The sequence below is a fragment of the Dama dama genome, chromosome 3 (assembly GCF_033118175.1).
Source record: "Dama dama isolate Ldn47 chromosome 3, ASM3311817v1, whole genome shotgun sequence".
NCBI lineage: Eukaryota > Metazoa > Chordata > Mammalia > Artiodactyla > Cervidae > Dama > Dama dama.
Window position 1 is genome coordinate 27,528,612 of NC_083683.1, and position 23,785 is coordinate 27,552,396.

The 23,785-nt window shown below is 37.5% G+C and overlaps 1 protein-coding gene across 1 annotated transcript in view; it reads left to right on the forward strand.

The window, feature by feature from the left end:
* OTOGL (otogelin like) overlaps positions 1-23,785 on the forward strand; it is a 171,149-nt gene that overhangs the window by 95,553 nt on the left and 51,811 nt on the right. The window contains exons 27-34 of the mRNA XM_061133064.1: positions 622-771; positions 1,721-1,840; positions 6,955-7,071; positions 7,914-8,070; positions 8,729-8,755; positions 14,328-14,495; positions 16,417-16,695; positions 18,698-18,815. Coding sequence (XP_060989047.1) covers positions 622-771; positions 1,721-1,840; positions 6,955-7,071; positions 7,914-8,070; positions 8,729-8,755; positions 14,328-14,495; positions 16,417-16,695; positions 18,698-18,815 — 1,136 coding nt within the window. The remainder of the gene's footprint in view (positions 1-621; positions 772-1,720; positions 1,841-6,954; positions 7,072-7,913; positions 8,071-8,728; positions 8,756-14,327; positions 14,496-16,416; positions 16,696-18,697; positions 18,816-23,785) is intronic.

Here is a 23,785-nt window from a genome sequence, read left to right on the forward strand (position 1 = left end):
GAAGCCTTCCTAAGTTCCTTTGATGGAAATTCATCTCCTCATCCTCCTTACCACCTCTTTCTCTTTCTCTATAGACACACACACACACATTTTGTGCTTATGTTTTTCAATTATGCAAAGTCATACATTTTTGGTTGTTGTTGTCTCTGAGTCCTGTCTGACTCTTTGTGGCCCCATGGACTGCAGCACATTAGGCTTCCCTGTCCTTCACCATCTTCTGGAGTTTGCTCAGATTCATGTCCATTGACATTTTTGGTACTCAATAATATTTATTGACCATCAATATAGAGTTGTTGGCTCAGCAGGTGTATCCACCTAATGTACTGTATGTCCATGCCTTGTCTGTGCTCTTCTCTGTAACTGAAATGCATTTTTCTCTTTGCCCATTTATCTATGTTGAGCCTATCTACCAGTTTGTGTCTTGTTATCAACTTTATGTTTTTCCTGTTTTATTCATTTGTTTTGTCTTTCATTATAAAATTAAGGAATGATAGGGCTAAGCAAAAATGCTAGTACATAGATACTTATTGATGGATATTAATTTAATTAATGTTTGCATTTTGGTGAGAAAATAAGAAATTCATTTTTTTTCTTTATTATGTTTTTTCTCTTTTTTTGAAGAAACGATCAGGTTTTTTTCTGGAAAAAAAACCAACGTATCAGTTGTGGAAGGCAGGGTACTACATGGTGGTATACTTTCCAGAGAAAGACATCACTGTTCTTTGGGATGAAAAGACAACCATCCATATCAAAGTTGGACCACAGTGGAAGGTAAGTCAACCTACTTTGTAGGTCAATCCAAATGAGATACAAGAAATGAAATTACATTTGACTTTTTAATGTTTTATGGAAATAAAATGATTGATGTTTTCCTTTGAGAAATGTTATATTTTTAGAATAACTAAGTCAGATCCCAGGGAAGAGTAACTTTACCAAGTGTTGCATACCATTTTTTTTAACTTCAACCTTACAGTGTCCAGTTTTCCAAAGTTACTTAGTTCAGCTTCTTTTATTCCCACTCCCTACAGCATGGTTATATGATATTGTTTGTAATACAGTTGGATTTATTATAATTTACATCCATCTTTTCATCCACTTTCTGGATATTCTTAAGCTTACATACAGTAAAATTCTTTAAAAATGTAAAATAATTTATTTTTATGATCTGCAGTTCTATGAATTTTAACACATGCATGGAGTTGTGTATCCACCACCACAGTTCTAGAAAGAACAGATCTGTCAGCTTCCAAATTTCTTCTGTGTTGCCCTTTTATTGTCAATTGCTACTTCTTACCCTTCACCCTGGGCAACCACTGTATAATTTTGCCTTTTCTGGATACAGGATAAACGAAATCATGCAATATATAATTTTTCGGGTCTGGCTTCTTTGACTTGATGGAACACATTCAAGATTCATTCATGTTTTTGAATGAATTAATTGTTTGTTCCTGTTTACTGCTGGTTGATACTCTTGTTGTATGGATGTACTAGTTTGTTTTATCCATTAATACTCAATCTGTTGTTTATCCAATTGAATACTCAGTCTGGATTGTTTACAGTCCTTTTCAATTTATATTTTACATTGTTTTAATGATTGCTTATTATTAAATATTGTTCTAAATATTATTAGAAGTTTTTATTGTTTTAGATGTTTAAAATTTTAGTCCTTAAATGTTGAAATGAATATAGAATATTTCATGGTGATTTTCTTTTACTTTAGAACAAATTATCAGGATTATGTGGAAACTTTGACAGATGTACTTCAAATGATATGACCACATCCAATAAGTTAGAAGTGAGAAATGCCCAGGTATTTGGAGATAGTTGGGCATTAGGACAGGTAAGTGGAGTACATATTATATTTTAGAACAAAACAAATATTTTCTGGAGTATTTATCCACTAAAACATTTTATTTTTACAGGAAAATTTATTTAGGTAATACTATTTTATGTAATATTTGTGTAGTAATTTATAGTTGACAAACTTCTTTTACATTTAATTTCTCATGCAATCCTTGTGACAATCTGTTAATGTAAAGGGTATTGACTGCATATTATAGATGAAGAAATTGAGGCTTAGGAGGGTTAAATTACTTGTCTACTATTATGTATCCAGAAAGTCACAGAGATGATGGTCAAATTCTCATCTTCTAATCTCATGATTTTCCTTTCTAATGCTCTTTCAATATATTTGTATTTCTAATGATGTATCTTTTGTCAACTCAAGGTAATGAATAAATGAAGATGAAATTTCTTAACATTTGTTCTCCAGACAAGGCTGTGTGTGAGGTGGGGGGGGGAGGTAAAGAGTGAATTCCTGGCCAGCTACCTTAGGGAGCAGTTAGGATGAATTAAGTCAGGCATATTTCTTTTCTGAAGAATTTCCTGAGGCATTATATGCCTCCAGGGGAGGGATGTGTTTGAAGGAATTCCCACATTTACTGACACAGAGCTTACGTTTTTGTATATCAGTTCTCAAAGAAATAGTTTTCTATGGGATACAATCTGAGAAACGCTGAACTAAGAAAATAGTCAAAATGGAAATTTGTTCTACTCTTTTCTTCTTCTTTTTTCTTAAACCTATTTTTTCTAACTAAAAATAGAGTCTACAACTACAATTTCCTGGTTGGTTACTATTTGATTAGTTGTTTTACTATTTTGCCTAGTTTACTAATATATCTAAATCTCTTTAAAAAATTAAAAGGGGATTAGGGTTAAACATTCACCCAATTTAGTAAAATTTAAGCAGTATATTTCATTGTGGTCTACATTAAAAAGTATAAAAATTTTATTTTTTGATATAAAATGAATTAAGGAATACTTAATTTATAATCATACTTAAATATTTGTACTAGTCAAAGAATTTTAAACTCATTTATACCTAATGGACAAAGCTGAAAAAAAATTTCATTCAGTAAGTTCTGTTTAGCACTTAATGTTTTCCAAGAGAAATGAACACATAATATAATTAAAACATAGCCACTGCCCTTGGGAATTTAGTTTAGCAGATGAGGTGGAAAAATTAACAATGGTACTGTGAGACAGGTGCTTTGATATAGGTGCATACAACATGGAGTTTGTGGTCAAAGGAAGATGCCATTGAGATGATTCTCACAAGACTCACAGGAGCTATAAAACTGGAGGTGATGGGAAAGAGGGTAGCAGCAAAGGAAGGAGGTGTCAGGAAGACTAGAGCGAGTATGGTTGCCTGCGGGCTAAGTTGCTTCTGTCGTGTCCGAGTGTGTGTGAGCCCATGGCCTCTAGTCCATCAGGCTCCTCTCTCCACGGGATTTTCCAGGGGAGAATACAGGAGTGAGTTGTCATGGCCTCCTGCAGGGGATTTTCCCGAGCCACGGATTGAACCCATGTCTCTCACGTTTCCTACATTTGGCAGGCAGGTTCTCTACCACTAGCGCCACCTGGGAAGCCTGAGCAGAGTGGTGGTGGTTGTTCAGTTGCTCAGTCGTGTCTGACTCTCTGTGACCCCACAGACTGCAGCACGCCAGGCTTCCCTGTCCTTCACCATCTCCTGGAGCCTGCTCAAACTCATGTCCATTGAGTTGGTCATGCCATTTAACTATTTTGTTCTCTGTCATCCCCTCCTCCTTCTGCTTTCAGCTTCTGATGCTTTCACAGCATCAGGGTCTTTTCTAAAAAGTCAGTTTTTCACATCAGGTGGTCAAAGTATTGGAGCTGCAGCTTCAGCATCAGTCCTTCCACTGAATATTCAGGACTGATTTGATCTCCTTGCAGTCCAAGGGACTCTTAAGAGTCTTCTCCAACACCACAGTTCAAAAGCATTAATTCTTCAGCACTCAGCCTTCTTAATGGTCCAGCTCTCACATCCATACATGACTACTGGAAAAACCATAGCTTTGACTAGACAGACCTTTGTTGGCAAAGTAATGTCTGTACTTTGCTCTCTAGGTTGGTCACAGCTTTTCTTCCAAGGAGCAAGCATCTTAATTTCATGGATGCAGTCACCATCTGCAGTGATTTTGGAATCCAAGAAAATAGAATCTGTCACTGTTTCCACTGTTTCCCCATCTATATGCCATTAAGTGACGGGACTGGATGCCATGATCTTTGTTTTTTGAATATTGAGTTTTAAGCCTACTTTTTCACTCTCTTCTTTCACTTTCATCAAGAGGCTGTTTAGTTCCTCTTCACTTTCTTCCATAAGGATGGTGTCATCTGCATGTCTGAGATTATTGACATTTCTCCCCATAATCTTGATTCCAGCCTGTGAGTCGTCCAGCCCAGAATTTCATATGATGGACTCTGCATAGAAGTTAAATAAACAGGGTAACAACATACAGTCTTGACATACTAGTTTCCCAATTTTGAACCAGTCTATTGTTCCATGTCTGGTTCTAACTGTTTCCTTGTTCTGCATACAGATTTCACAGGAGGAAGGTAAGGTGGTCTGGTATCCCCTTCTCTTTAATATTTCTCCAGTTTATTGTGATCCACACAGTCAAAGGCTTTAGGGTAGTCAATGAAGCAGAAGTACATGTTTTTCTGGAACTCTCTTGCTTTCTCTATGACCCAACGGATGTTGGCAGTTTGATCTCTCATTCCTCTGTCTTTTCTAAATCCAGCTTGAATATCTGGAAGTTCTTGGTTCATGTAATGTTGAAGCCTAACTTGAAGAATTTTGATCATTACTTGTTAGCATATATAATGAGTGCAATTGTGTGGTAGTTTGAACATTATTTGACATTTCCCTTCTTTGGGACTGGAGTGAAAACTGACCTTTTCCAGTCCTGTGGCTGCTGCTGTGTTTTCCAAATTTGCTGGCATATTGAGTGCAGCACTTTCACAGTGTCATCTTTTAGGATTTGAAATAGCTCAGCTAGAATTCCATCACCTCCACTAGCTTTGTTCGTAGTGAAGCTTCCTAAGGCCCACTTGACTCCACATTCCAGGATGTCTGGCTCTTGGTGAGTTGTCACACCATCACGGTTATCTGGGTCATGAAGATCTTTTTTGTATCGTTCTTCTGTGTATTCTTGCCACCTCTTAATACTTTCTGCTTCTGTTAAGTCCAAACTGTTTCTGTTCTTTATTGTGCCCACCGGTATCTCTCATTTTCTTGAAGAGATCTCTAGTCTTTCCCATTCTATTGTTTCCTCTATTTTTTTTTTTTTTTTGTACTGATCACTGAGGAAGGCTTTCTTATCTTTCCTTGCTATTCTTCGGAACTCTGCAGTCAGATGGGTATGTCTTTCCTTTTCTCCTTTGCCTTTAGCTTCTCTTCTCTCCTCTGCTAGCTGTAAGGCTTTCTCAGACAACCATTTTCCCTTTTGAATTTCTTTTTTTGGGGATGGTTTTGATCACTGCCTCTTATATAGTGTTACAAACCTCTGTCCATATTTTTTCAGGCACTGCTATCAGGTCTAATCCCTTGAATATATTTGTCACTTTCAGTGTATAATCGTTAACAGGTTTGATTTAGGTCAAACCTGAATGGCCTAGTGGTTTTCCATACTTTCTTCAATTTAAGTCTGAATTTGGCAATAAGGAGTTCATGATTTGAGTATGGTACCTTACAGGAATTTTATGCAATTCATTATGGCTGTTGTAAATGGTCTGAAGTAGGGAATGGCTGGAATGCAAAATATAGGGCTGCAATATTTGTGTGCTAGGATCTAGACTCGAAGTCTCTTAACTAGTTAGGCTCTTATAATCCAATACAGAAATGTTACATTTAGAAGATTTAGCAAACTGTCCAAATTTGAGAGACACCTGAAACATCAGACTCTGTTGGAAGGATTGCAAAATGAAGTATTGAACTGAAGAATTCAAGAAAGTCTCCTATCTTCCTGGATTACTGGTTGGACACTGGTGCCCTTCCACTAGACAGGGCAAAGAGGAAAGTTGGTGGGAGGGAGCAGTGGGGACAAGACAACGGTGTAAAGAAAAGTACAGGTCAGGGTATGTTGAGAGAGAAGTGACAGAGATTTTATGTGGAAATGAGATTTTAGAAAAGAGTTCTGGGATGGAAATATGGAAATGTCCAAGTTTGGAGATTTCAGAAAAGAGATCTGGGATTTGGCAGTTACTGTTATATACAGGGAGCTTCCCTTGTGGCTCAGCTGGTAAAGAATCCACCCACAATGCAGGAGACGTGGGTTCAATTCCTGGATTGGGAAGGTCCCCTGGAGAAGGGAAAGGCTACCCACTCCAGTATTCTGGCCTGCAGAATTCCATGGACTGTATAGTCCATGGGGTCACAGAGTCTGCTGAAGGCATGAGAAGTGTATAGAAGGAAAAAAATAGAGACTTGAAGGTCAAGCCTTGCAGAGAAGGGAAGTGGAATGAGGAAGGGGAATAGCAGCGAATGAATTAGGAGGAAACCCACCAGAAAATGTTGCCGCCAGAAACACGTGAGCCATGTAAGAAGGGCAAAGTACTACACAGGGTCAGAGATAGGGAGAGATCAGATGAGATGAGACTGAAAAGTTGCCTTTATATTTAGTAAGGAGGAGATCAATGATCACCTTTTCCAGGCCAGTTTGAGGGAGGTGGATTAGAAGAGGCAGGGACCAAATTGCTGAGTATCTGGGAGGTAAGCTGTAGTTGCTTGAGTATATGACTCCTCAGAGGATGGCTTGTGATAGAAATGAAAGACGTGCAAGTTAAAAGGAAAGGAATCATTTGCTTATGAAAATTTTTTTGTCATGTAACACTACAGTTGACAGTTTAAAAATTATTTAACGTCACTGTCTAATATTGTCATGGTTTTAATAGTAAATTTAGTTACTTTCAAAAATAATATATGCTATTAACATGAACTGGCTGAGCACAGGTGCTTTCAGTAAAGTCTGTCTAAAAGAATGAGAATATATTAGATATGATTGTAGTGGTTGAAGTCAGGCTAGGTTACTCTGGTTTCAGCTTCAGAAATTTCCTCATTAAAAACTTTCTTTTCTCCCTTAACTTTTTCCACAGTGCAAAACCCCAGTTGAATCATTTAAACCCTGTGAGGCACATCAAAACAAATTTCCTTATGCCAAGAAAGAATGTTCCATTTTGTACAGTGATGTTTTTGCTCCTTGTCGCAATATGGTAAGTGAGTACTTTATTAAACTTTCCGACTTAAACAAGTACTTCAGTTAATATTGCGATTAACTGGACAAATTATTTAAATGCCCATTGGTTTTTTAGGTATACTACCTAACCCTTATTAGGAAGACCGATTTGGTAATTTGTTTTTCTGTAGAACTGGCACGTTACGTGATTTACATTCTTCCTCATGCCATCTTATTAACAAAGTACATTTGCACATATTTGTTAATGGTCTTTTTCAGCTTACGAAACATTTTTATGTTCATTATCAAAGCTATAAATGCTTGGTTTTCTTCAGAGAACAACACAAATTGCATTTTTCTCCTTAACCCAAAGTATAGTTTAAAATGATTATTAGTGGCACATTTAAAATACTTTTAGAAGCACATCCCAAAGATGGAATATAATTTATTTAGAAATTAACTTTCTAAATGTCTTTCCAACATAACAATTTTAGGTCCCAACAGAAGTTTTAAAAGTAGTTTAAGATATTATTAAAAACAAACTACATTTGGAAGCAGAACATTCTTTTAATGCCATGCAAATATGACAATAATGAAACAATGAGCTTCTACAAAATATGAATCTGTTGTATTGAAGATATTGAAATTGTATTTGTCAGTCCTATTCCCTGTTTTGCTAGTTCTTTGATCTTACATTTGCCTAATAAATTCTTTTGGGCAAATAGAGGTTTGAGATATTTAGAACTCTCTAGGTGGCAGTGTTAAGCTGATTATAGCAAATTTTGAAAATCTACCAGTTAGTTTTCTTTTAGAAGGCTGAATTTTAATCAACTGTAGTTAGTACATTTTGAAATTAATTTATCTTTTACTTCATTGCAGATTGATGTCACTTCCTTTGCTAAAAATTGTCATGAAGACACGTGTAACTGTAACCTTGGTGGGGACTGTGAATGTTTATGCACAAGTGTAGCAGCGTACGCATACAAGTGTTGCCAGGAAGGGGTTTCTGTTCATTGGAGATCATCTACTGTTTGTTGTGAGTACCCTAATTAGAACATCATCATTAGGTGGGAAGATTATGAGGAGATTCATGTTGTCTTATCTTAGAAGTGATACCATGGGACTCATGGACATCAAATTTAAGATGAGTAAATTTTATATTCTTTTGACAAGGTATATAAGTTGAAGTATAGCTAAAGGGTTTATAAAAGAAACTTTGAAGTAAGTTTTTCTGTTCTGTGTTTGACTTATCACTGCAACATTTGCACTATAAATTATGTACCATCCTTGGAGAAATTGTTTCTCTCTCTCCTATGGCTATGAAATTCCACTGTTCTAGTGATAAGAAACATTGTTTTAAAAACATCATTTTGAATTTGTATTCAGATTTGACCTTTTAAACTTTTCGTTTACTCCTATAGATAGTATACCATCTGATAAACAGCTTATGATTTTAACACTTTCAGCAGACTATAGATTGGCTAATATATTTGCCTACTTATAAAATAATCTTAGGAAATTTAATAAATTATTACATAGTACTCTTAAAGAATCCTCTTAGCTCAGAGAAAATTCCCAAATAATGATGTCATTGAGTTCTTTCACCTGGTTATTGGTAAATCATATTTTGTACATATTCAAGCTAAGTGGTCAGATTCTTATTTAGTTTAACATTTCTTCTTTTACCCTTTTAGCACTTGATTGTGACTACTACAATGAAGGTATGTGACATATAAAGAATATCAGGATGCTATTTTATTAAATGTATCTTTGGATTCACAGTTTTTGAACAACTTTTCTGGGAACAAAGTATGAATAGTTCATAATTTGGCATACAGTTAATCCTGGAACAAGGTGGGGTTGAGGGCACTAACCCTCTGCAATTGATCACCCTCATATTCACAGTTCTACATTCTCGGATTCAACTGACCATGGATTTTACTGTTGTTGTTCAGTTGCTTAAATTGTGTCTAACTCTTTTGTGACCCCATGGACTGTAGCCCTCCAGGCTCCTCTGTCCATGGAATTTCCCAGGCTAGAATGCTAGCATGGGTTGCCATTTCCTTCTCTAGAGGATCTTCCAACCCAGGAATCAAATCCACATCTCCTGCACTGGCAGGCAGATTCTTACCATTGAAGCCACCAGCGAACCCCACAGTGCTATATACTTCCTACTGAAGCAAATCTGCTTAGAAGTGGACTTGCACAGTTCAAATCATGTTGTTTGTGTCAACTGTATGACTCAATGAAAGCCATCGCCTTCTAAAATGTATAATTTCTAAGTATTTGTGTTAAAATTTATTCCCTTGAAAAACAATAGAGTGTTGTAACTAAGTTCTCAGCATCAAGGAAGCTCCTAGTAGTCCTAGAATAATGTGAAGGAATGAATGAATGAGTAAAGTTAGCTAATTTTTTTGGTAAAAAGGATGAAGGATGTACATACCTCTTACCATTACGAATAAAAATGGGCATTGTTTGAACTCTATTATGCTGTGGAAATTATAGAAAGAAATAATAATATAGAAACTTAGCTGTCATTTTACAGAAAATAATTATTTATATATTATCAGAGTGAGAACTGATTTAGTAATAATGAAAGTATCCTAGTCCCCCAAGCATTCAAATTTGCAACAGGAAGTCTAAAAGGAGTCAGTTCAGTTCAGTCACTCAGTTATGTCTGACTCTTCGTGACCCCATGAACCGCAGCACGCCAGGCCTCCCTGTCCATCACCAACTCCCGGAGTTTACTCAAACTAATGTCCATCGAGTCGGTGATGCCATCCAACCATCTCATCCTCTGTTGTCCCCTTCTCCTCCTGCCTTCAATATTTTCCAGGATCAGGGTCTTTTCCAATGAGTCAATGAGGCTAACAGAAGGTGCTGCCTAAAACCAAGGCATAGATGTAAGAAACTGAGAGTTATATCCTCTTTGAAAATGCCAGACATTAGCAGAACCGATGCTGCTTTTTGTCAAACCTATTTGATGAGGAAGGCCTAGCCACTGAAACACAAAAAAAGATGATCCAGGGAGGTGTCCGTTTTATTAGTAACTGGGCAAAAATCCATGATGAATAGGTTAGATTAACAGTTATAGGAGAGCTGACCCATTACAGAAAAAACCCAAACCAAATGAGCCAGGGAGAAATGTCAACTATAAAAGTACAAAGAAAGCCAGAAAATTTTAGTAAAATAGAGATGATACGTTAAAAAGAAAATGGACGTTTTAGTCAGAGGAGCCTGCTGTGCTGCAGTCCATGGAGTCACAAAAAGTCAGACACAACTTAGTGACTGAACAACAACAAATCCCTAATACTAACAATAGTTTTTGTTGCATTAATGATATTTTTATCATATAATTTAAGCTTCAAAATATGCCTGAAAAGCATAACATTATTATTAGTATTATTATTAACACTTTACAAAGGAAGAAATTGAGTGTAGATGAATGAAATAACTTGGTCCAAGTCATATAGCCAAAATGTGGTAAATGGGTTTATGAACAATCTAAGTCCGAACCAATGAGCTTGATCTCTGTGCTGCACTGTCTGGTAATGGTTAGCACGTCCCAGTCGAGGGAGGACCACAGCACATCTTTATCATGTGCTCTAACACAACGTGAAGACCGTAATAGGAGAAAAAAACGCCAGTAACTCCCTCACTTAGGAATTCCTGCCTCATACAGCTCGGCCGTGAAAAATCTCCATCTGTGCCTTTATATTTCCTGGTGTTCCTTCTGCAGTCTCTTGGAAACAGAAGCAGAATTTTCTATGAATACTGAATTTCTACCTCTTGCTGCTTCAGATGTACTGCTTTTTGTCAGTTAATCCACTGCATTTCTTTCTTCTAAGGTGTTACAAGATTCTTCAAATCAGCTCTTCTAGTTTCATTTGTTAACACTGTATTGGTAGTATTCAGAGGGTGAGCAAGGGACATTTTCTGTCATGAGTGACGGAGATTCTGTTTCCTGTGATCAAAGTAATAGGCGATAGAGTCAGCCTGCCAAGGAGAGGAAGAGATTGTGGAAGGAATGCGATGCCTAAGCTGGATAATTGAAGGGGAATGAAGAATTGTGGAAATTGTTGATGCTAATAAAAATAAATCATTTAAAATGGTTATCCTTAATTTGTTTCATCTCAATTTCACAACCATTGTAAAATTACCTAGTGTTTGCCCAGTCATAGCTGGTGTTTTCTCTGGACACTATGTTATTAAAATACTTAAATTATTCAAAACAAATGCAGAGATAAAAGACTGTGACTCTATAGGAGGAAATGTTTTTAAAAGTAGGAAACTTCAGAGGTTGCTGCTGAGGTGAGTTTATAACCCTTCACACAGAGACTTTCTATAATAGTTTCATGTTTATTTTTATGGAATTTGCTAAAAATATAAAGGTTCTGTTGCTGCAAGGAGTAGAAGACTTCAATATTTTGCTAAAAATTGTTACATAAGTTTTTAATTTCAGAGTGCTTCTATCAGATCGGATATACTGAATACTGTTTAAGTAATCAATACAGGAAATGATTGCTTTTAGTATACAGAAATTATAATTCTCCCTACAGAAGATTAATGATAAAGTCAATGACTTTTGCCCTCAATTGCTAGTGAAAATGCAGGAAAACAAGTCACATGCAAGATATCCATTAACTGGGAGTTGATTCAGAAGCTTTCATTTTTTTATACAAATGACAATTTGTATAGATGACAATTATACAGATGACAATTGTCTCTTGACGTTGTTGTAGGAAGGCACTTGTCTTGTAGGGGAGAAAATATTTTGTTTAGTGGGCTGTCTCCTTTCTCCTATTCTCCTCTTGGACATCTGTGCCTGAGGGTGCTTGGAGCTTACAAGCAGTATTTGTATATGTCTTCTTCATTTTGAATTGTATTTCATAATTTATACATTTATGTACTCATTTGTACATTATTTACATATTCACACAAATCTATGTATTTATAAGTTTATGTATATTTTCTTCTTAAAAGTCTAAGTTACTTCTGTCTTTCCTAGAGAATGAACTTGTAGGTGGTGGAGATGATGATGTAGTTCTATTTGGATGTTATAGATATTAGCTCCCAGAGAAACTGTGCAGGGTCTACATTTGTAACTACTCCTAAAGTCTTCACTGTATCTGATCAGTTCCATCTTGGTGTGGGAGCAAAGATGTTCAAATCTCTATGTGTACTCAAGGTGTCTGAAAGCGAAAGTTGCTCAGTAGTGTCTGACTGTTGCGACCCCATGGCCTGTCAGGCACCTCTGTCCATTGAATTCTCCAGGCAAGAATTCTGAAGTGGGTAGCTGTTTCTTTCTCCAAGGGAGCTTCACAACCCAGGTCTCCCACACTGTAGGTGGATTTTTGACCATCTAAGCCCAACCGTGTCTGGGTCCTTACTAAAGCTCTTTCGTCACGGCTTAGAAGTGTTTCCAGCTCCTCAAAGTTGAAGTGTCTTGTTGATGAGTCAGTGGGTGGGACAGTGCTTGAGAATAACTTGTTCTATAACCCCTTCTCCTGGCCCTTGTGATGGAAATTTTGGGTCTTGTTCTCCTTCCTGTTTGGGAGAATTTTAAACCCTCTAATTCAATTATCTTCTCCTCTTCTCTTATGCCTGGTCTTGGTCCTGAAAGGGGAAAAACCCAGGTGGGTTGATTTCTTCGATTTTTTTCCACTCCATCGTAAGGATAGTCTGGGAAAGGAAAACTGTCCTTGAGGTAAAAAGTGGAGAAAAGAGGAAAAATTAAATTCACTGAGGGCAACCAGATTGATCTTTTATGAAATCACCTATATTAGAATTTTATATAACCTACAACATAAATATCTAAATATAACTGTAAAAAGTACACAGCTAATAATTATGTGATTTAATTTGGATAATTCAGAAGAAATATCAAATTTTTAGAGTACCTCACTTTTTTTAAAACATTAAACATCATAGATTGGGTTGAAGGTAAACTAATCTTGTTGTCATAAAACAATGCATAAGTTTATTTTGAATGTCAGTGAGCTTTTAAAATAAATTATATACTTTTCTTTATAAGATGAAGTTCTTAGAAATATTAGTTTGAGTTTCAGGTTTAGTTACATACTAACTAGTTTTTTTTTTTTTTAACTACAGTATTTTCCACTTTATATAAAATGATTTAAGTGCATAGAAATGATAACATACATAAAATGACACTTCTCTGTTCAGCATCATCTTATTTTCTTCTCTATAGACATACCTCACTGATGAAATTCAATAATTCCCAAAACAGTAAAATATTATATACCATATCTGTGAATTCTGTTTTAATGCAATGAACCTACTAAGGAGAAATGATTTTTAGAAGACTAACAGAATGTCTTCCATTGATAGAACTAAACTTAAGTTTATGTACAGTAGAATCTTAAAATATCAAAGTGAAAGGTTGCCTAGACAAACATCTTCATAGAGGTGAGAAAATTTGAGGTCTAGAAATCTTAAGTCAACCTTTATTCATCACTGCTAAGTATTTGTGTATATATATAAACACACACACATTAATGTATATATATATCCTAAAGCACATATTCTAGGGACCTCCCTGGTGATCCAGTGGTTAAGACTTTGCCTTTCAATGCAGGGGGTGCGGGTTCAATTCCTGGTCAGGAAGCTAAGATCCCACATGCCTCATGGCCAAAAACCCAAAACATAAAAACAACAGAAGCAATATTGTAACAAATTCAATAAAAACTTTAAAAAATGGTCCACATCAAAAGAAATAAATGACATGTTCTAAATACATATGTATATATTCCAGATCAATATAATGCATCCTTTTTAATAATTTTATTTACTCATTTATTTTTGGCTCTGCTGGGTCTTCGTTGCTGTGCTGGCTATTCTCTGGTGGAGAGTGGGAGTGTCTCTCGAGTTGCAATGTGTGGGCTTCTCGTTGTGGTGGCACAGGCTCCAGGCGTCATGGGCTTCAGCAGTTGTGGTGTGTGAACTCAGTAATTGTGGCTCCAGGGCTCTAGAGCACAGGTTCAATAGTTGTGGCACATGGGCTTAGTCGCTCTGGGTCATGTGGGATCTCCCCAGACTAGGGATTGAACTTGTGTCTTCTGCATTGGCAGACAGATTCTTTACCACTGAGCAACCATGGAAGCCCTGATATAGTCTTTTTGAAAAGAGTTCAGTTATTTTGTTCATGATAAATGTTTAAATGCTCAATGATTTTGGAGTACTTTTGTTATTAAAATTTATTCCATTGAAATGACAGCTTGAAATGTAAAACTCCTGTGCAAATTTATAATTTTCTCGTTTGTATTTGATTAGGACTTGGAGAAGGACCGTATATGCTGGCAAGTTATGGGCAGACTGGCCTTATTCTGGGAGCCAATATGACCAGTGGAAGCATTTTCTCTCTGCCAAGAAGCAGTATTCATGGCAATTTATTTTTTAATTTTATGATCACTCCAGGCCTTTTCAAAGAGAAGGCATCATGTAAGTAGAATTTGCTACAGAAAATAATGATGTAGTTTTTCATTGACTCTTCATTTATACATGCAGTAAATATTAATTGGGGAATTTAATATGTTTATGTCATCTTTCTAGGTGCTCTAAAGGATTTGAAATAAAATAAGACACTGGCACACGAACCAGCTCTCTCTTTTGTATATAAAATCATTTCTTTGTTAATCTATTGGCATATATATAGATGCAATTAGAATTGCAATTGTTTGGTTGGGTTTTTGGTCCTTGGTAAAGCACAGCTTCAATTTTCATTCTATTAGTCACAGAATTTAATTTGAAACTTTTCACTATTTTTAATAGTCTGCTGATAATTAACATGTGAAAGATTTTAATGCCAGATTAAAGAAAAAAGTCATAATTTAATATCAAGGAAGTTAAATTAAGAGCATAAATCAAAGTCTAGACAGTCACTGAGACAGACTGTTACCTTATGGGGCCTTGTCTGTGTTGGTACCCGGGCCCACATTTACTGGCTTGCCCCTGTAGATTTATACTGGTTGTATCCACTTGGCATCTGTTCTAATTGATGATTGGTGTCCCTTTCTGATGCATGATGTTCAGGGTACATTGTTACTATTCCAACCCTGCTTAGAACCATGCATGTTGTGTTCTATCAACATAGGAAATATTTATTGAATGAATGAATCTGACCTAACTTTTACTAATTTTGAGAACTCTCCTGATTTTCCAGTTAAAATAAATGGCTTTATTCTTGTAAAAAGAGCTCCTTTAGTTCTTTTAGTCTGTGAAAACACCTATCACAGTCTATGTTCTCGTTTATGTGTTAGTTATATATTTTTTCTTTTATAATTTTTATTTTTTATCTTATTTATTTATTTATTTTTTTATTAGTTGAAGGCTAATTACTTCACAACATTTCAATGGGTTTTGTCATACATTGATATGAATCAGCCATAGAGTTACACGTATTCCCCATCCTGATCCCTCCTCCCACCTCCCTCTCCACCCGATTCCTCTGGGTCTTCCCAGTGCACCAGGCCTGAGCACTTGTTCTTCTTTTCATATTCCAGGGCTCAGTAGAAGGGTTTGTAAATTTTAGGACACAATGAATTCTTTTTGAATCATTTATTGGACTTGAGAGAGCTCTTTATTGTATAATTTAAAATAATTAATGTTTTTAATAGAAAAATCCTTAGGTTCAAATTAAGTAAGACCTGAAGAAATTAATGCCTAAGAAATTAAATCTAAGTGCTCAGTTAAGAAACTTATACCGTGGGTTTTACAAATGTAAGGGAAACTTTTAAAACACATAACAAAAAAGCATGACATTGCTCAAATGCTTTGTAGTTGTTCATTAGCTTTTTGATCATCTCTAGGGAAATAGACAATAAGGTTGAGTAAATAGTCATTTCTTAATGCAGTAAAATCACTTGAAAGAACATTTGCTCATTAAGAATTCAGTAATATTGAAATGCAGTGACATGTCTGAATTGATCTGTTTCTCTATTTCTTTTTCTTTTCTATCATCCAATTTAGTCATTTGTAGATTTTTCACATTTGAAAATGTTAAAGCTTGCAAGTGCAAATGTATGTCCAATTAATTATTCAACTATTTGTATGGAGTTGTACATTCTGGGGTCCCAGGTTGACATTTCTTTTTTTTTTTCCTCCATGAACATGATCAATTAATTTAAAAAATAGAACTTGTGAAAGACTGGTATTTTTGGAGCTGTCACTGTTATGCATTGCCTTAAAATATTATTTTATTCCTTTAGAGATCTGTAATTCATTCCTAAAATATTTGAGAATGGCATTAACTATTCATGACAATTGTACAGTTCTGTTTTTGTCAACCTTATATGTGAATTTTACAATGCCACCTTCTCCGGAGAGCCCAGGGAGTTGTCAAACAGACTGCTCTGTTTTCCAGCATTGGCACTTGTTTCTCTGGAATCTGCCGAAAGGCCCAACTACTTTCTCTGTGTCCACGACGATGATGCTCTTCGTTTGAAACTGTGGGAAGCGAATTCAGCCTTTCAGCGGAGAGCCACATTTTTTCACCATCAGGACCTCTGGATTCCTGGTTACAGCGCTTTTGAGTTATACAACAAGAAAGGCTTTTTCATCATATTGACAGATTCTAGTGCCAAAGCAGCAAAATATGATGATTCTGAAGAATTTAAGCATTTAAGCAGCTTCAGTGTGGAAGGTATGTGTCCTGAGATGTCCATATATTAAGTAGATAATTTAAGGAGTGACAGAAAATATATTAGATTTTTAACTTAAAAATTATTTTAATGTGTATAATTAGTTGTATGACCTTAGTGAGTTTCTTAACCTCCCTATCCTTAAGTTTACACATCTTTCTCATGAAAGAAATAATACCTACTTTATAGGGTTATTTTGCTACATAAGTTAATGTAGTAAATTGTTTAGAATAGCCTTAAATGACATTATTTTTTATGATTGCCTCAATTTTTACTTTCAGTGCTGTCTGGGCGTTGGAAATAGAGCTTACCCATGTCTTCTTCTTGTAGAGTTTTGTATCTACTTTTTCTTTCATAGAAGGCAACTTCTCACTTAGTCTGATTCTTAATGACAAAGATGATGTGTTTATCTCTTTGAATACTTCGAATACTTTGAATGTGTTCTTTGAATACTTCGGAGTCCAATTCTACTGACCTCTAGATTTTTCTGGTTCAGCAGAATCCCTGTCTTATTTCTAGAGATCCTTGCAGTTCTATAGCTGTTGAATTTTCTAAATTTCAGAGAGGAATCCTCACTGCCTCACCCAGTGTTAAAAGTCATGCTTTATTTTCAAAACCTAGGAGCTCAATATTTGCCTTGGGTCTCCCAAACTTTTTCATTCTAACCAACTTTTCTAAGTAATTCTAAGAAAGCTAATCATTTGCTTTTTTTTTGTTGTGGTTAAATTTCTATAAATCTCTTTGGATGTTAGAAAGTTCAAACTGAGCTTCAAATTTTTGCCTATTGAATGGGGTTCCTGGTCTCATGAGAAAGAGTCACTGATGTGTATACAATATTCTGTAGAGTAAGTGTGATGGTTTTACTTGAGTTTTATTAAAAGTTGAATTTTGCAAGCCTCTATTTCTCCTCCATTACACAAATCCACTCCATCATAACCAGACCCAGTGGTTATCTACCTCAGCTTTGAACAACTGCAGTCAGCGGCATCATCCGAATCTCGGAAACCCACCTTTGTGGGCTTCCCAAACTTAGGAGACACTCTGGGTTTATTCTAGTCTTGGAACCAATCCTCTTTTATGACCCATGATTCTAGTAACCCAGGTTTAACTATTATTTTAATAATGAGATGTATAAGTGCCTTCCCCAAAGCCTCATTTTCCTTCTCAAACCTCGGAATTAAATTCTATATCTTAAGTCCAAGTAACATAACCTGTTTCCTGAACTTTCTGCCTTATGGAGCTCTCTTCTTCAGAGATAATTTTGGACTGCTGCAGAAGGACTACTCTGTGATGGGGGAAAGGGAAAGTATTAGCTGAGTTTGCAGGAGAAAAAGCGTCCATTAAGGGAAGTTTTTGTAACTATGAGCATGTATTATTAAAATCAATTCATTCATTTGTGTCATCAGATAATACTTACCATGTGCAAGGCAATGAGTTAAATTCTGTGGGAAGAACAAAGATGGAGTGTTCTCCTTAAGCTTCATGTCAGGCAATATGTCTTTGTCTTGCCATTTTCCTAATTGAATTTGGCCTGTCACTTGGCTCCTGTTCGCCCCAATTTCCTCATTTATAAAATGGAGATAATTTTCACTCAATAGGGTTGTTGCAAGGATAAAATAGAATAACGGACAAAAAGCTATTTTGTAACAACTTAAATTCCAAATAAGTGTGTGCTATTATCATCATACATAGATCAGTGAACACCAACAAAACATAAATAAAGGAAGATGATTTAGGATTGTCCTTAGTCTCCTCCCACCTCTTGCTTTTTTAAATATTTGGAAGAAGAGCTAACATTTTGATGTTCAACCTGAGCATGAAATGCCTTGATCACCAAGCGGTTACACTGTTTCCTGCCCCCCTCCCCACACCTCTGCTGCCCTGTCTTTCCACAGCATTATAATCAAAAAAGATTCAAACCCCGAAGCGTTTACTATTATAAATCACTACGTTCCAAGCTGCCCATTAAAAATGTACACAATCTAAACTTCATTTTTTCCCCAGAAATCCAGGCAGCAGTGCCCTACAGGAGGATGTGTGAATGGAAATACGAACCTTGTGCCACTCCCTGTTTTAAAACGTGCAGTGACCCTGAAGCTCTCGCGTGTAAATTTCTTCCACCGTAAGTCATGTTTAACCACTAATGAACAGATTCTAGCATTAGCAGATTCTGTTCCCGGTGATTATTTTTTTTAGATTAAAAAAATTCTCAAGAATAATTTATTCTAGTTCCTCATTCATGAATTTGTTTCATTTTATTCAAGCAGTAGTTATTGAGAGTCTGCTCTATGCCAGCAATTCTTGTAGCTGCTGGGATACAGTATTGAACAAAGTATTTATCTATCTTTAGCTTAAGCATTTTGCTGCACTGAGGCAAAGAATAAAAAATTAAAATGTAAATATATAATGTGATCTATTGTTTAGATGGATGTATAATGGGCAAAAATAAAGGAAGGGAACAGGGAGCATCACACAGGTATGTGTGTTTGCTCATTAATACATGGTGGTCAGGGAAGAACAGGTTGACAAGGCCACATCTAGTAAGAGATGTGAAGGAAGTGAGGGAGCTAGCCATGTGGATATCTGGGGGAAAAGCGTTCCAATCTGAGAAAAGTAGGAAGGTCCAGGGTGGGAATATGTCTGGTGTGTTTGGGGATGGGCACCGAGGCTAGTTAATTGGGGCAAAGTGAACAAAACTGAGAGACATAGAAGAAAACGCCGGAAAAAGTGTCTGGCCAATCATCTAGGGCCTTGTAGCCTGTCGTGAGGCCTTTGTCCTTTTCTCTGAGTAACGTCCTGGTGTATTTCGGAGCAGCAGAGCGGACACGGTCCTTTCACAAGTTTACACTGGCTATTGCACTGACTTTGGGGAAGGGGAGAACGAGGGCAGAAGTGGGCAGTGACACAGACAGGACGTGAAGGGAATTTCACTGGGTTGGTAGCCCTGGGGGGAAGTGAACAGATCCTGCCTGCATCTTGAATTTAAGCCCATAGGGGTGCTGACAGATTTAACACCAATTATGAGAGAAAGAGGCTTCCTCAGTGGCTCAGTGGTTAAGAATCCACCCGTGGTGCAGGAGACGCGGCTTCGATCTCTGGGTTGGGAAGATCCCCTCAGGAGGGCATGGCAACCCACTCCAGTATTCTTGCCTGGAGAGTCCCCTGGACAGAGGAGCCTGGTGGGCTGCAGTATACAGGGTCGCGAAGAGTCGGGCACAACTGAAGTGACTGAGCACGCATGCGTGCACATGGAGGAGGAGGTGAGGACCCAGCTCAGGTCTCAGCGTTTCACTGATTTCAGAGTCATATGAAATTGCCGTCTTTGTGGTCAGATCTGGTCAAATGATTCAATGATTCAAATTGAATCAATGATTCAAACTCAAATGATTCAATTTAATGGAAGGACTGAGTTGGCAGTTACTGAGATAAGGAAGATATTAGGAGGAGCAGTTTAGGGGGGAAGTCAGGAATTTGGTTTCAAGGATTTTAAATTTGAGACTGAAAATTATTCTTTGGATTTGGTAATCTGGAGAATAGGACGAGGCAAAATCGAGATTGACAGTGTAACAGCTTTTTTTGTTTTAAAGCAGTTTTTTGTTGTAAAGGAGACCAGAAAAATGCAACAGTAGTAGGAGGGAATGTTTTTAAATGAATCATATTCCATTAGTCATTTATGAGCTTCTGCTCTACAACAAATACTGGTCCTACAGAAGGTTCTGGCATATGAATAAGTGAGATGCAGTCCCTATTTCAGGGAGCCCAAAGTCTCGAGGAAGAAGACAGGAACACTAGCAGATAACTGACAGTGTGGGGAAAGAGGCCCGGAGGAATAAATGCCACAAGCACAGCACATTGAAGTATTTATGTATAACACGATGCTCACTGTGCCAAGTGCTATAAAATGGGCAATCGCATTGTTCCCGTTGTCAGAAGAGAAAACAAACCAAGGCACAGAGAAGTTAAGCAGCTTGCCTCAGACCACACAGCTTTCAGGCAGCTGAGCCAGAGTTTGAACAACGACATCCTGTCAGGCCACATGTGCTATGGGAACAGAGAGAAGGAAATGATCAGTTCAGTTCAGTTCAGTTCACTCGCTCAGTCCTGTCGGACTCCTTGCGACCCCATGAATCACAGCACGCCAGGCTTCCCTGTCCATCACCAACTCCTGGAGTCCACCCAAACCCATGTCCATTGAGTCGGTGAGGCCATCCAACCATCTCATCCTCTGTCGTCCTCTTCTCCTCCTGCCCTCAATCCCTCCCAGCGTCAGGGACTTTTCCAATGAATCAACTCTTGGCATCAGGTGACCAAAGTATTGGAATTTCAGCTTCAGCATCAGTCCTTCCAATGAACACCCAGGACTGATCTCCTTCAGGATGGACTGGTTGGATCCTTGCAGTCCAAGGGACTCTCAAGAGTCTTCTCCAACACCACAGTCTAAAAGCATCAATTTTTCAGCGCTCAGCTTTCTTCACAGTCCAACTCTCACATCCATACATGACCACTGGAAAAACCATAGCCTTGACTAGACGGACCTTTGTTGACAAAGTAATGTTGCTGCTTTTTAATGTTCTGTCTAGGTTACTTTTGTTTATTTCTTAAAAATGAAAGCAACCAGTTCTTTCTGAAAATAAGCCTTCACCATTCACTTGGACCCTTCACATTCACAAACCTATTTCCTTTCTCTGCTGGGAGCCATCAGCAGGCGGGGAAATAACAGGGACTTCATAGGGAGGAGAGTATGCTGGGGAAGAAGGGATAAAAGAGAGGCGAACAAGACCACCCCTGGAACTGGGAAGGAAATGGAGCTATATTTGAAGTAGCATTTAGCTAGTTCGTTTCTTGTGGCGTATACAGTCTCCAGGATGGTTGAACCCAGACCTTCAGTGCTTGCACTGTTTGGTCTATGGTTCCCCCAGAGTTTCTGCTTTGGTACGGTTAGAGCGCGGAGCAGAGACTCAGGATGAAACTTAACCCCTGCCAAGCCAGTTCTCATCTCTGTCTTCATCATCGTTTCCTTTCTGCGGCACCCCTTTTCCTGGCTGAGGCACCTCACTGTGGCTCCTCCTGATCCTTGCAGTCCCGCGAGGAGACCCAGGCACTGGCTTGGCATGTCAACATCGCCCGCACACCTCCTCCAAGTCCCCAGCAGAACCACCACACTGGTTCTAGAGGATTTCCATTTCTGGCACATAGCAAGTGTTGAAAATAAAAATATCTAGTGGAAATGAGAACTTTCATAAGAAAATATGCCAACTAGCATAGCCTAGAGCCCATATGTAAGTAGAGCTATTCCTATTACATAATATACCTATTATAAGAACTGTTCTGCATCTGAGGCGTGTTTATCAGTCAGAAGTCGACTAAATCACCAGTTGTATGACAGAGTAAAGAGAACCCTGCTGTGTGCAACCATGAAGACATTTTAATGGAACAAGTTACTGGGTTTTGGAAGATATTTTTAAAAGAATAGCTGTGGTTTTGACTTGCATAAAGCAACTGCAAAATAATTGAGTTGCATAAAAAAGTGGTGTTTATTTAATTTGAGGAGAGCCAACTGTCCCTGATATTTTCAGTAATTTAGTAACTTTTTCTTATGTGCTTGACAAAATTTAGAGTAGGATAAGAATATCATATACTGGTTAAAGTTTTATTATTTAAGTTCATTTTATGAAATAAATAATTGGTCTCATAAGCTAAGCTGTTCATGTTTCTTAAAAAAATTTGTGAAGAAAGTATCCCTGAGGCGACCACGCAGTCTCCTGTTATAAGAGAAGCTAGCTTTTCTTGGGTTCGATTTCCTTCCATGAACAAGCGCCCTCTGGTGGCAACACGTGCCCAGAGTATCAAGTTAGTTCATATCCACACTGAATTGGAAGGGGGTTGTGCGTATTTTGGGTCCAAACTTTTACTTTATAGTTAAGGCAATTGGAAATATTTTACAATACTGACAGACTTTCCTGGATGTCCAGTGGTTAAAATTCCACTTTCAATGCAGAGCACGCCGGTTCAATCTCTGGTCAAGTAACTAAGATTCCGTATGCCGTACAGCCAAAAAATTTTTATTTAAATAAGTAAAATATTAAAAATAGTATTATAGCCTGCTGGTGTATTTTAGAGGCAGACAAGCAAGCCTTTTAAAACCCGTATGTACATTAATTCTCTCTAGTATGTGTGAGTCTAAGAACTGGCTGTACTTGAAGGGTATATTTCTTTTCAATCAAAACAAATTGGACTCTGAGACCCAATTGAACGACAAGGAAGATGTAGTGTTAGTCATCATCTTGGCTTCATTCCCTTAGAGCAGAAGCATTCAGGATGGTCTCATCTGTTTTGGGCTCTTGATTCCCAAATCCATTCTTAAAACTTGGGATTCTTGAAAGTGCAATGTGCCACATAAAAGATCAGATGTTTTGGAGCTTGAAGTTCAGTCTCCTTAGGCTCATATACAACCATCTCCTCTCTGAGCACTGCTGCTATTTCAGACACAGGCCCTGAGGCTCTTGAGAGAACTGTAGCCTCTGCCATTCCCCTTCTCTGTCCTCCTAGAGCAACCATGTCCCGACTCCATGTCTGCCACCCAGAGATTTCTAATTACATTCCAAAGACCTTAGGGCTTAATAATGGGCAGAGACAGCCACTGAACATTCTGATTTTGTCCTACCAACAGCCTTATGAATATTAAAATAGTGTCTCTATCTTCTTATATCTGAGGGAGTGTAGGAAAATAATAGTATGATGAATATAGAGTAAAGTCACAATAAAGGATTCTTCTGCATTTGCATTAATTTATAGAAATGGCCTTGGTGTGTGCCAAATTTAAGCATGTGTTTTGAATATCCTGTGTTCAGATTCTGCCTCAATCATGACTATCTTGTTATCATCCACTAGCCGTGGTTTCATACAATGCGGTATGATGGAATAACAGCAAATGGAGCCATCCTTAGTGTTCGACAAGGAGAACAGAAAATTTTAGGAAAACTGTATCTTCAGTTCAGTTCAGTTCAGTTCAGTCGCTCAGCTGTGCCTGACTCTTTGCGACCCCATGGACCGCAGCACACCAGTCCTCCCTGTCCATCATCAGCTCCCGGA